We start from the raw sequence: 15,543 nt of genomic DNA on the forward strand, positions 1-15,543 counted from the left end.
TAAACAGGGTTTTTTTTACAACAAGCTTATTTATAAATACACTTTAGTATTAAGATAAAATGTTGACATACAATTTCTCAGTATAATTGTAGTAGAGCTATGTATTGTCTGTATATGTATTTACATATGTGTATGTTGCTTAAACAGGGTTTTAGGAAGAAATAGAGTTAACATTTAATCTAGTTATATGTATGGGTTTTGTATTCACATTTAAATATTTAGCCAAAAAAACATGCAAAAGATGTTACACAACATGGTGGTACATTACAACATATAGTAAACAATTCTTCAAAATCTGAAGGATGCATTACAACAAAGATGTGATATTACTAACAATTATGTATTTCTAATGATTATTAATCAAATCATGTTTTGAATGTTAATATTCGCTTATTAGCATTTGTTTAAAACAAAAATAACAAAAAAATGCAGACAATAGTGAAAAAACAACGAAATTCGGCTTTGTCACAGATGTGACGTATACCCCCACATGCTGCATTGACACAGAATATTTTGCATGCTGTCTCCACAAAACAAGAGAAGCTAATTTATGGTTATTTTTTAGAATTATTATGCCATTATTATTTAAGGCCATTTTGACCTTTGAACTCTTGAATTCTTCCGCATGACAAGCCCCCCAATGACTGTGACTGTGAACAAAATTAATGTACAGTCATTTTAATATCTCACAATGAATGACATAGTTATGGCCCGCACAAGCTCTTTTATGGCCATTTTTGACTTTTGAACTCCAAGTGTGACCTTGACCTTGGAGATATCAACGTAAATCAAATGTACAGAGCAATTTTAAAATCACACAATGAACGACATAGTTATGGCCCGGACAAGCTCATTTATGGCCATTTTTTTTAAATTGTGCCAAATGATTTTAAAGTCTCACAATAAATGACAAAGTTATGGCCCGGAAAAGCTCATTTATGGGTATTTTGACCTTTGAACTCCAAGTGTGACCTTGACCTTCGAGATATCAACCTACTTCTTTCACATGACACACCGTCCTATGATGGTGAACAAATGTACCAAGTAATTTTAAAATCTAACAATAAATGACATAGTTATCGTCCAGAAAAGCATTTTGACCTTTGAACTCCAATGTGACCTTGACCTCGGAGATATCGACTTACTTCTTTCGCATGACAATGATGGTGAACAAATGTACCAAGTCATCTTAAAATCTAACCATAAATGACATAGTCATGGTACGGACAAACTTTTGGTTCAAATTGCACTAAGTGACCCTGTGACCTAGTTTTTGACCCATGTTCAAACTTGACCTAGACATCATCTAGATACAACTTCTGATCAAGTTTGGTGAAGATCGGATGAAATTGTCGGGACAGACAGACCAACAGACAGACAGACCGACAGACAGACAGACAGACAAAGTGACCCTATATGGGTAAAATTAGTAAAATGGTTAATATAACTTGTTTTCCTAAAATGATTCCGTCTCATTTGCAAACATCTAAAAGACAAAGCGTCATGGGGATGGGTGAAGTTATGGACTGGAGTTGGGATAAAGACACATATTGAGACAGGGAATATGACCCATGAGGCAATATGACTCAATGACCCTTTACCACTAAGATAGGTATTTTCAAGCATTTGTTGTCCCTTAGAAAGTTATATTTGATTTAATTCCTTTCTTACCATTATATGGTTACCATTTATAAAACGCAGTTTTTTACAACCTAGGTTCAATTTTAAAAATTGCGCATATAGCATTGATACAACGCTTTCCTGGCTGCTAAAATGCGAAAAATACACAAAATGATCATAACATAGTCTTAAATAATAAAAACATCTGCCATTTATTTATAGCAGTAGGTATTAACAGTTTGGAAAAAAATAATCTTTTAATAAAAAAGCGAAAGTGTTTTTGTTTATGTTTGTGCACTTCATAAGGCTAATGGATAGCTGGTAAAGGTAGGTGTGAATGGGGTCTTTTTGGATTTTGTAATTTACAGCTTTCATTAAGAAATTGGTACCATCACTTTTCGATTATTTGAGGTGCTAATTGGCATTTAAGACAAAAATAAAACTTGAAAACATGAAAATATATAAATTCATCTCCATGTGTATAAATATTGAATGCTGAACAGTGTTGTATTTCATTTGACTTTGTCTCTACAACAAAAGAGAACTCTCCAAATTGTCTTAGTGAATATGATGACAGCCAAGCTTAAGAATTAGAAGATTTCGATGTCTAAGACATCAACAAATGACCATTGTAAACATCCACCAAAAGACAACATCAAATAGACCATAAAGGCCTTGTTTTGGCCCCCATATTCTCAAGAGATTAGTCTTAAGTTTTTAAAAAAAAATTACAACTTTGCAACCTATGATCTTGATCATAAAAACACTTCTTTCATTAAATACAAAATAAAGCTTTGCAATGACGCAGCCAAACTGATTGCACAATTGTAAAATGGCCGTCCGATTTGATACTTTTCATGTCTTGATCTTTTTTCTCCATTCTGGCGGTACAAAATAGTTGTGCATTAAACAAAGTATAAAATGAGCTATAAATTGCCCTGTAGTTAATTGCATCAACACCTGAAGAGAAACTGTACATTACCTCTCTCTGGGCCAAGGAGACCTGTGGCAGATGGTCGTTCTCCAGGCGGTCTATCTGCTTCATAATGTCCTCATACACTTTCTTGTAATTATCTGGCTGCACCACCTTGATCTGCAATACCAACAGATACACTGACATGAAAAACGTGGCATTAGGACAATTAAATAAAACTTCCTTCTTCTTCACAAATTGTTCTTGGACAGTAACCACGAAACAACAAGGGCTGTTTGTAAAACATGCATGCCCCCCATATGGGCTGTCAGTTGTAGTGGCAGCCATTGTGTGAATACGTTTTTTGGCACTGTGACCTTGACCTTTGACCTAGTGACCTAAAAAGCAATAGGGGTCATCTGCGAGTCATGATCAATGTACCTATGAAGTTTCGTGATCCTAGGCGTAAGCTTTCTTGACTTATCATCCAGAAACCATTTAACTGTGTCAAGTAGCCATGACCTTGACCTTAGACCTAGTGACCTGAAAGTCAATAGGGGTCATCTGCAAGTCATGATCAATGTACCTATGAAGTTTCATGATCCTAGGCATAAGTGTTCTTGAGTTATCAACCGGAAACCATTTTTCTAAGTTGAGTCACCGTGACCTTGACCTTTGACCTAGTAACCTGAAAATCAATAGGGGTCGTCTGCAAGTCATGATCAATGTACCTATGAAGTTTCATGATCTTAGGCATAAGTTTTCTTGAGTTATCATCCAGAAACCATTTTACTATTTTGGGTCACCGTGACCTTGACCTTTGACCTAGTGACTTGAAAATCAATAGGGGTCATCTGCGAGTCATGATCAATGTACCATTGAAGTTTCATGATCCTAGGCATAAGCGTTCTTGACTTATCATCTGGAAACCATTTTACTATTTCTGGTCACCATGACCTTGACCTTTGACCTAGTGACCTGAAAATCAATAGGGGTCATCTGCGAGTCATGATCAATGTACCTATGAAGTTTCATGATCCTAGGCATAAGCCTTCTTGAGTTATCATCCGGAAACCATTTTACTATTTCGGGTCACCGTGACCTTGACCTTTGACCTAGTGACCTCAAAATCAATAGAGGTCATCTGCGAGTCATGATCAATGTACCTATGAAGTTTCATAATCCTAGGCTTATGCGTTCTTGAGTTATCATCCGGAAACCATCTGGTGGACGGACATACGGACGGACGAACCGACATGTGCAAAATAATATACCCCCTCTTCTTCGAAGGTGGGCATAATTAAAGGGGATAAAAAGGAAAAAAATATTTAAACAAACTTTTGTTTTATTTCCGTGACAGATGTAAATTCTGTAGAATTGCAATGACTTCTGTTATCCAAAGTGTACAATATAAGTGTAAGTGTTTACTACACTTAAATATCAGGAGACCAATCCAGCTAGACATTCTGAACTTAAAAAATGTACTGCATGATATTCACCTACCGGTATCTCACACTGTTTATCTTACTTGCAATCCTATGTTAAATGTTACTCATTTCTTAATGCTTTCCTGTGGTTAATCAGTTAAAGCAATTATTAAAATATGCTTCAATATGTCATGCTGCAAAATGACTTCATTATTTTAACATCATAATATTATTATTTCTGATTCGTTTAATATTCTTAAAATATATACACATTTTGGAAAAGCACAAATTACAAAAAAGGTTATTGGTTTTATTATATTATGAATTCCTATTCGACTTTTCAAATATAATTGTCTCACTTGCAAATTAAAATTTATAATTTAACACACATTTTTCTTTAATATCCTCCATGTATCCTACATTTATTTCCATGCCGTATCAACATTCCTATGATGTGAATTATATTCCTAGTATCACAGATGCTTCCATGACTTATTTATAATCCTATGTTGTTGATTATATTCATGGTAAACAAGATAGCAACTAGATTGTAAACAACATAAACCACAATGAAATAGCAACCCTCATGCAGACATGATAATCAGGAAGTAGACATAACATGACATACAAATACACTGGTGACCTTGTAGCTGGGTTTAAGAATGATTACAGATAAAAGGCATAAATATTACATGTACATGGTAAAATAGTGGTACACATGTACACGGCTTTGCATTTAATTACCTGCCCTTATATCAAACACAAGGTCACTGATTTTGAGTATAGGGTGGACACTGTACATTTACCCCTGTATCTAAGAGACTGCTCACAGGTTAATGGTCACTGATTTTGAGTACAGGTTTGGGCCTGTACACTTACCCCTTCATCAAAGAGACTGCTCACAGGTTTATGGTCACTGATTTTGAGTACAGAGTGGGACCTGTACACTTACCCCTGTATCAAAGAGACTGCTCACAGGTTTATGGTCACTGATTTTGAGTACAGAGTGGGACCTGTACACTTACCCCTGTATCAAAGAGACTGCTCACAGGTTTATGGTCACTGATTTTGAGTACAGAGTGGGACCTGTACACTTACCCCTGAATCAAAGAGACTGCTCACAGGTTAATGGTCACTGATTGTGAGTACAGGGTGGGACCTGTACACTTACCCCTGTATCAAAGAGACTGCTCACAGGTTTATGGTCACTGATCTTGAGAACAGGGTGGGACCTGTACACTTACCCCTGTATCAAAGAGACTGCTCACAGGTTTATGGTCACTGATTTTGAGTACAGGGTGAGACCTGTACGCTTACCCCTGTATCAAAGAGACAGCTCACTGGTTAATGGTCACTGATTTTGAGTACAGGCAGGGACCTGTATACTTACCCCTGTATCAAAGAGACTGCTCACAGGTTAATGGTCACTGATTTTGAGTACAGGCAGGGACCTGTACACTTACCCCTGTATCAAAGAGACTGCTCACAGATTAATGGTCACTGATTTTGAGTACATGCAGGGACCTGTACACTTACTCCTGTATCAAAGAGACTGCTCACAGCTTAATGGTCACTGATTTTGAGTACAAGGTGGGACCTGTACACTTACCCCTGTATCAAAGAGACTGCTCACAGGTTTATGGTCACTGATTTTGAGTACAGGGTGGGACCTGTACACTTACCCCTGTATCAAAGAGACTGCTCACAGGTTTATGGTCACTGATTTTGAGTACAGGGTGCGACCTGTACACTTACCCCTGTATCAAAGAGACTGCTCACTGGTTAATGGTCACTGATTTTGAGTACAGGCAGGGACCTGTATACTTACCCCTGTATCAAAGAGACTGCTCACAGGTTAATGGTCACTGATTTTGAGTACAGGCAGGGACCTGTACACTTATTCCTGTATCAAAGAGACTGCTCACAGGTTAATGGTCACTGATTTTGAGTACAGGCAGGGACCTGTACACTTACTCCTGTATCAAAGAGACTGCTCACAGGTTAATGGTCACTGATTTTGAGTACAGGCAGGGACCTGTACACTTACCCCTGTATCAAAGAGACTGCTCACAGGTTAATGGTCACTGATTTTGAGTACAGGGTGGAGCCTGTTCACTTACCCCTGTATCAAAGAGACTGCTCACAGGTTTATGGTCACTGATTTTGAGTACAGGGTGGGACCTGTACACTTACTCCTGTATCAAAGAGACTGCTCACAGGTTTGTGGTACTGATTTTGAGTACAGGGTGGGACCTGTACACTTACCCCTGTATCAAAGAGGCTGCTCACAGGTTTATGGTCACTGATCTTGAGTACAGGGTGGGACATGTACACTTACCCCTGTATCAAAGAGACTGCTCACAGGTCTATGGTCACTGATTTTGAGTACAGGGTGGGACCTGTACACTTACCACAGTATAACAAGAGATGTGTTCGTCAGAAACACAATGCCCCCTATTGTGCCGCTTTGAAATATATTAAAAAATTGACCTTTGACCTTGAACGATGACCTTGACCTTGAACTTCCACCACTCAAAATGTGCAGCTTCATGAGAACGCCGCTTTGAAAAAAATATTTGTTACCTTTGATCTTGAAGGATGACCTTGAAGGATGACCTTGACCTTGAACTTCCACCACTCACAATGTGCAGCTTCATGAGAACGCCGCTTTGAAAAAAACACTTTTTTTTTTACCTTTGACCTTGAAAGATGACCTTGACCTTGAAGGATGACCTTGACCTTGAAGGTTGACGTTGACCTTGAACTTCCACCACTCACAATGTGCAGCTTCATAAGAACGCCGCTTTGAAGAAAAAAAAGACCTTTGACCTTGAAGGATGACCTTGACCTTGAAGGATGACCTTGACCTTGAACTTCCACCACTCACAATGTGCAGCTTCATGAGAACGCCGCTTTGAAACAAAATTGACCTTTGACCTTGAAGGATGACCTTGAACTTGAAGGATGACCTTGACCTTGAACTTCCACCACTCACAATGTGCAGCTTCATGAGAACGCCGCATTAAAAAAAGAGTTGTTGTTTTTTTTACCTTTGACCTTGAAGGATGACCTTGACCTTGAACTTCCACCACTCAAAATGTGCAGCTTAATGAGATACACATGCATGCCAAATATCAAGTTGCTATCTTCAATATTGAAAAAGTTATGGCCAATGTTAAAGTTTTCGGACGGACAGACGCCATATATTTGACATTTGACCTTGAAGGATGACCTTGACCTCCACCTTTCACCACTCAAAATGTTAAGCTCTGTGAGATGCACATGCATGCCAAATATCAAGTTGCTATCTTCAGTAGTGAAAAAGTTATGGCCAATGTTAAAGTTTTTGGACGGACGGATAGACGCCATATATTTGACAATTGACCTTGAAGGATGACCATGACCTTCACCTTTCACCACTCAAAATGTGCAGCTCCGTGAGATGCACATGCATGCAAAATATCAAGTTTCTATCTTCAATAATGAAAAAGTTATGGCCAACGTTAAAAGTTTTTTTTTCGGATGGACTGACAGACTGACAAACATACTGACTGACTGACTGACTGACTGACTGACTGACTGACTGACTGACTGACTGACTGACTGACCGACAGTTCAACTGCTATATGCCACCCTACCGGGGGCATAAAAAGAGACTGCTCACTGGTTAATGGTCACTGATCTTGAGTACAGAGTGGGACCTCTACACTTACCCCTGTATTAAAGAGGCTGCTCACAGGTTTATGGTCACTGATTTTGAGTACAGGGTGGGACATGTACACTTACCCCTGTATCAAAGAGACTGCTTACAGTTTTATGGCCACTGATTTTGAGTACAGGATGGACCCTGTACACTTACCCCTGTATCAAAGAGACTGCTCACAGGTTTATTGTCACTGATTTTGAGTACAGGGTGGACCATCTACACTTACCCCTGTATCAAAGAGGCTGCTCACAGGTTTATGGTCACTGATCTTGAGTACAGGGTGAGACCTGTACACTATCTGCTTGATCTCCTCGCCTTTGAACAGGATCCGGTCACACCAGGCCGGGTTACGTGCCTTCTCACTGTGGGAATAATTGGAGATGTAAGTTGTGGTTTAGCTGGTTCTAAAATGTGAAAACTATCTGAGGCGGTCCCTGGAAAAACTAGGCTTAGTGCATGTGTGTATTGTCCCAGATTAGGCTGGTTTAGAAGAGAGGTCCTTTAAATAAACAAGAGCATCGCATAACGGGTGCCAGGCTCGGCTGGGGGTGCAGTTTTTAATAAATGAAAGCTTGACCTATGACCTAGTGACCCAAAAATGGGTGTGGCATGTAGAACTCATCAAGGTGCAGCTACATATGAAGTTTCAAAGTTGTACGTTGAAGCACTTTGATTTTAGAGCCAATGTTCAAAACCTTGACAAAATGTTAAGGTTTTAGCACGACGCGGACAACGACGGACACAACACAACGAGCTGGTTATGACAAATCCTCTGTTTTTCTCCGAAAACAGCCGAGCTAAAAATTACATTTAAGCAGAAATTGTCACCTCTGTTAAGCCTGTGCATTCTGCTACTTTGCCCACATTTAATAAGCCCATTTTGACGGAGCACAGCTCAGTTATTTTTAAGTCCTTTTTTATTGTTTTATCCTCAAGCCCTTATTTAGGGAATAACACTGCATCTGATATATATTGGTGTTTCAAGAAAGAAGATCATGGGCCTAATAGAAATAACAGGTAAATGTTGCCAAGTCTTGTGATCTCGCTACAAATCCGTATTAAACACTAACCTGGATATCTCGATACCTTAATGTGTGTATTCTGTATACTATTGAGAACTCTGTCCATACTAACCAATCATTTCTTTCCAAATAATATCCAATAAAATTAACATTTTCACACAAAAGTCAATACCAATAATGTAAAAAGGTCCTACATTTTTCCAATAAACAATTTTGCCATTTTTAAATATTTCACTTAAAGGTAAAACCCTGTTAATAAGACCAATCAAGAGATATTTACAAAATATATATTTTCCAATGACTAATCAAGCCATTTTAAAAACATATGTTTGTACAAAAAAATGTGCCTTAAAAAATGTCTAAAGCTAAAAAAGCACAAGAAAATGAATAATAAAAGATAAATTATTACAATGACAATAAAGAATACCTGGTATCAAAATTATCGGTGCCCGTGTCGTAGCGATAGGTGGGTGCAAACTTGATCTCCCCTTCTTTGAACTTCTTGAACACACTGTGAGTCTTCAGCTGCTTATACAGCTACAAACAAATCATAGATTAATACACAGCTGAGATCAATACACAGCTGAGATCAATACACAGCTGAGATCAATACACAGCTGAGATCAATACACAGCTGAGATCAATACACAGCTGAGATCAATACATAGCTGAGATCAATACACAGCTGAGATCAAAACACAGCTGATATCAATACGCAGCTGAGATCAATACGCAGCTGAGATCAATACGCAGCAGAGATCAATACACAGCTGAGATCAATACGCAGCTGAGATCAATATGCAGCTGATATCAATACGCAGCTTATATCAATACCCAGCTGAGATCAATACGCAGCTGAGATCAATACACAGCTGAGGTCAATACACAGCTGAGATCAATACACAGCTGAGATCAATACACAGCTGACATCAATACACAGCTGAGATCAATACACAGCTGAGATCAATACACAGTTGAGATCAATACACAGCTGAGTTCAATACACAGCTGAGATCAATACACAGCTGAAATCAATACACAGCTGAAATCAATAGACAGCTGAGATCAATACACAGCTGAGATCAATACACAGCTAAGATCAATACACAGCTGAGATCAATACACAGCTTAGATCAGTACACATCTTGGATCAATACACAGTTGAGATCAATACACAGTTGAGATCAATACACAGCTGAGATCAATACACAGCTGAGATCAATACACAGCTGAGATCAATACACAGCTGAGATCAATACATAGCTGATATCAATACACAGCTGAGATCAAAACACAGCTGATATCAATATGCAGCTGAGATCAATACGCAGCTGAGATCAATACACAGCTGAGATCAATACACAGTTGAGATCAATACACAGCTGAGTTCAATACACAGCTGAGATCAATACACAGCTGAAATCAATACACAGCTGAAATCAATAGACAGCTGAGATCAATACACAGCTGAGATCAATACACAGCTAAGATCAGTACACAGCTTAGATCAGTACACATCTTGGATCAATACACAGTTGAGATCAATACACAGTTGAGATCAATACACAGCTGAGATCAATACACAGCTGAGATCAATACACAGCTGAGATCAATACACAGCTGAGATCAATACATAGCTGAGATCAATACACAGCTGAGATCAAAACACAGCTGATATCAATATGCACCTGAGATCAATACGCAGCTGAGATCAATACGCAGCAGAGATCAATACACAGCTGAGATCAATACACAGCTGAGATCAATACGCAGCTGAGATCAATACAGCTGAGATCAATACACAGCTGAGATCAATACACAGCTGAGATATATACATATCTGAGATCAATACACAACTGAGATCAATACACGGCTGAAATCATTACACAGCTGAGATCATAACATAGCTGAGATCAATACACAGCTGAGATCAATACACAGCTGAGATCAATAAACAGCTGAGCTCAATACACAGCTGAAATCATTACACAGCTGAGATCAATACACAGCTGAGTTCAATACACAGCTGAGATCAGAACACAGCTTAGATCAATGCACAGCTGAGATCAATACACAGCTGAGATCAATACACAGCTAAGATCAGAACACAGCTGAGATAAATACACAGCAAAGATCAATACACAGCTGAGATCAATACAGCTGAGATCAATACACAGCTGAAATAAGTACACAGCTGAAATCAATACACAGCTAAGATCAATTCACAGCTGAGATCAGTACACAGCTAAGGTCCATACACAGCTTAAGTCCTTAAACAGCTGATACAATACACAGCTGAGATCAGTACACAGCTAAGATCAATACACAGCTGAGATCAATACACAGCTGATATCAATACGCAGCTTATATCAATACGCAGCTTAGATCAATACACAGCTGAGATCAATACACAGCTGAGATCAATACACAGCTGAGATCAATAAACAGCTTAGATCAAAACACAGCTGAGTTCAATACACAGCTGAGATCAATACACAGCTGAGATCAATACACAGTTGAGATCAGTACACAGCTGAGTTCAATACACAGCTGAGATCAATACACAGCTGAGATCAATACATAGCTGAGTTCAATACACAGCTGAGATCAATATACAGCTGAGATCATAACATAGCTGAAATCACAACACAGATGAGATCAGTACACAGCTGAAATCAATACACAGCTGAGGTCAATACACAGCTGAGATCAATACACAGCTGAGGTCAATACACAGCTGAGATCAATACACAGCTGAAATCAATACACAGCTGAAATCAATACACAGCTGTGATCAATACACAACTGAGATCAATACACATCTGAGATCATAACACAGCTGAGATCAGTACACAGCTGAGATCAGTACACAGCTGAGATCAATACATTGCTAAGATCAATACACAGCTGATATCAATACACAGCTGAGATCAATACACAGCTAAGGTCCATACACTGCTGAGTTCAATACACAGCTAAGATCAAAACAGCTGAGATTAATTCACAGCTGAGATCAATTCATGACTGAGATCAATACATAGCTGAGATCAATACAGCTGAAATCAATACACAGCTGAGATCAATACACAACTGAGATCAATACACATCTGAGATCATAACACAGCTGAGATCATAACACAGCTGAGATCAGTACACAGCTGAGATCAGTACACAGCTGAGATCAATACATTGCTAAGATCAATACACAGCTGATATCAATACACAGCTGAGATCAATACACAGCTAAGGTCCATACACAGCTGAGATCAATACACAGCTGAGATTAATACACAGCTGAGATCAATACAACTGAGATCAATACACAACTGAGATCGATAAACAGCTGAGATCAATACACAGCTGAGATCAATACAGCTGAGATCAATACACAGCTGAAATCATTAAACAGCTGATATCAAACCACAGCTGAGATCAATACACAGCTGAGATCAATACACAGCTGAGATCAATACACAGCTGAGATCAATACACAGCTAAGATCAGTACACAGCTGAGATCAATACACAGCTAAGATCAATACACCGCTGAGATCAATACAGCTGAGATCAATACACAGCTGAAATTAGTACACAGCTGAGATCAATACACAGCTGAAATTAGTACACAGCTGAGATCAATACACAGCTGAGATCAGTACACAGCTTAGATCAGTACACATCTTGGATCAATACACAGTTGAGATCAATACACAGTTGAGATCAATACACAGCTGAGATCACTACACAGCTGAGATCAATACACAGCTGAGATCAATACACAGCTGAGATCAATACATAGCTGAGATCAATACACAGCTGAGATCAAAACACAGCTGATATCAATATGCACCTGAGATCAATACGCAGCTGAGATCAATACGCAGCAGAGATCAATACACAGCTGAGATCAATACACAGCTGAGATCAATACGCAGCTGAGATCAATACAGCTGAGATCAATACACAGCTGAGATCAATACACAGCTGAGATATATACATATCTGAGATCAATACACAACTGAGATCAATACACGGCTGAAATCATTACACAGCTGAGATCATAACATAGCTGAGATCAATACACAGCTGAGATCAATACACAGCTGAGATCAATAAACAGCTGAGCTCAATACACAGCTGAAATCATTACACAGCTGAGATCAATACACAGCTGAGTTCAATACACAGCTGAGATCAGAACACAGCTTAGATCAATGCACAGCTGAGATCAATACACAGCTGAGATCAATACACAGCTAAGATCAGAACACAGCTGAGATAAATACACAGCAAAGATCAATACACAGCTGAGATCAATACAGCTGAGATCAATACACAGCTGAAATAAGTACACAGCTGAAATCAATACACAGCTAAGATCAATTCACAGCTGAGATCAGTACACAGCTAAGGTCCATACACAGCTTAAGTCCTTAAACAGCTGATACAATACACAGCTGAGATCAGTACACAGCTAAGATCAATACACAGCTGAGATCAATACACAGCTGATATCAATACGCAGCTTATATCAATACGCAGCTTAGATCAATACACAGCTGAGATCAATACACAGCTGAGATCAATACACAGCTGAGATCAATAAACAGCTTAGATCAAAACACAGCTGAGTTCAATACACAGCTGAGATCAATACACAGCTGAGATCAATACACAGTTGAGATCAGTACACAGCTGAGTTCAATACACAGCTGAGATCAATACACAGCTGAGATCAATACATAGCTGAGTTCAATACACAGCTGAGATCAATATACAGCTGAGATCATAACATAGCTGAAATCACAACACAGATGAGATCAGTACACAGCTGAAATCAATACACAGCTGAGGTCAATACACAGCTGAGATCAATACACAGCTGAGGTCAATACACAGCTGAGATCAATACACAGCTGAAATCAATACACAGCTGAAATCAATACACAGCTGTGATCAATACACAACTGAGATCAATACACATCTGAGATCATAACACAGCTGAGATCAGTACACAGCTGAGATCAGTACACAGCTGAGATCAATACATTGCTAAGATCAATACACAGCTGATATCAATACACAGCTGAGATCAATACACAGCTAAGGTCCATACACTGCTGAGTTCAATACACAGCTAAGATCAAAACAGCTGAGATTAATTCACAGCTGAGATCAATTCATGACTGAGATCAATACATAGCTGAGATCAATACAGCTGAAATCAATACACAGCTGAGATCAATACACAACTGAGATCAATACACATCTGAGATCATAACACAGCTGAGATCATAACACAGCTGAGATCAGTACACAGCTGAGATCAGTACACAGCTGAGATCAATACATTGCTAAGATCAATACACAGCTGATATCAATACACAGCTGAGATCAATACACAGCTAAGGTCCATACACAGCTGAGATCAATACACAGCTGAGATTAATACACAGCTGAGATCAATACAACTGAGATCAATACACAACTGAGATCAATAAACAGCTGAGATCAATACACAGCTGAGATCAATACAGCTGAGATCAATACACAGCTGAAATCATTACACAGCTGATATCAAACCACAGCTGAGATCAATACACAGCTGAGATCAATACACAGCTGAGATCAATACACAGCTGAGATCAATACACAGCTGAGATCAATACACAGCTAAGATCAGTACACAGCTGAGATCAATACACAGCTAAGATCAATACACCGCTGAGATCAATACAGCTGAGATCAATACACAGCTGAAATTAGTACACAGCTGAGATCAATACACAGCTGAAATTAGTACACAGCTGAGATCAATACACAGCTGAGATCAATTCACAGCTGAGATCAGTACACAGCTGAGATCAATACAATACACAGCTGAGATCAATATACAGCTGAGATCAGTACACAGCTGAGATCAATACACAGCTGAGATCAATACACAGCTGAGATCAGTACACAGCTGAGATCATAACACAGCTGAGATCAATACACAGCTGATGTCAATATACAGCTGAGATCCATGCACAGCTGAGATCAATACATAACTGAGATCAATACACAGCTGAGATCAATACACAGCTGAGATCAATACAGCTGAGATCAATACACAGCTGAGATCAATACACAGCTGAGATATATACATATCTGAGATCAATACACAACTGAGATCAATACACGGCTGAAATCATTACACAGCTGAGATCATAACATAGCTGAGATCAATACACAGCTGAGATCAATACACAGCTGAGATCAATAAACAGCTGAGCTCAATACACAGCTGAGATCAACACACAGCTGAGATCAATACACAGCTGAAGTCAATTCACAGCTGAAATCAATACACAGCTGAGATCAATACACAACTGAGATCAATACACATCTGAGATCATAACACAGCTGAGATCATAACACAGCTGAGATCAGTACATAGCTGAGATCAGTACACAGCTGAGATCAATACATTGCTAAGATCAAAACACAGCTGATATCAATACACAGCTGAGATCAATACACAGCTAAGGTCCATACACAGCTGATATCAATACACAGCTGAGATCAATACAGCTGAGATCAATACACAACTGAGATCAATAAACAGCTGAGATCAATACACAGCTGAAATCAATACAGCTGAGATCAATACACAGCTGAAATCATTACACAGCTGATATCAATACACAGCTGAGATCAATACACAGCTGAGATCAATACACAGCTTAGATCAATACACAGCTGAGATCAATACACAGCTGAGATCAATACACAGCTAAGATAAGTACACAGCTGAGATCAATACACAGCTAAGATCAATACACCGCTGAGATCAATACAGTTGAGATTAATACAC

At 38.8% G+C, this 15,543-nt stretch overlaps 1 protein-coding gene across 5 annotated transcripts in view; it reads right to left on the reverse strand.

Annotated features, from left to right (window-relative positions):
• Nucleotides 1-15,543, reverse strand: part of LOC127851899 (inositol polyphosphate 5-phosphatase OCRL-like) — a 71,418-nt gene that overhangs the window by 25,260 nt on the left and 30,615 nt on the right. For all 5 annotated transcript variants that reach the window (XM_052385860.1, XM_052385861.1, XM_052385859.1 and 2 more), the window contains 3 exons: nt 9,116-9,225; nt 7,893-8,028; nt 2,603-2,713 (listed from right to left, as the gene is read on the reverse strand). In XM_052385860.1, the coding sequence (XP_052241820.1) occupies nt 2,603-2,713; nt 7,893-8,028; nt 9,116-9,225 (357 nt within the window). The remainder of the gene's footprint in view (nt 1-2,602; nt 2,714-7,892; nt 8,029-9,115; nt 9,226-15,543) is intronic.

Source organism: Dreissena polymorpha, chromosome 11, assembly GCF_020536995.1.
Source record: "Dreissena polymorpha isolate Duluth1 chromosome 11, UMN_Dpol_1.0, whole genome shotgun sequence".
Classification (NCBI taxonomy): domain Eukaryota; kingdom Metazoa; phylum Mollusca; class Bivalvia; order Myida; family Dreissenidae; genus Dreissena; species Dreissena polymorpha.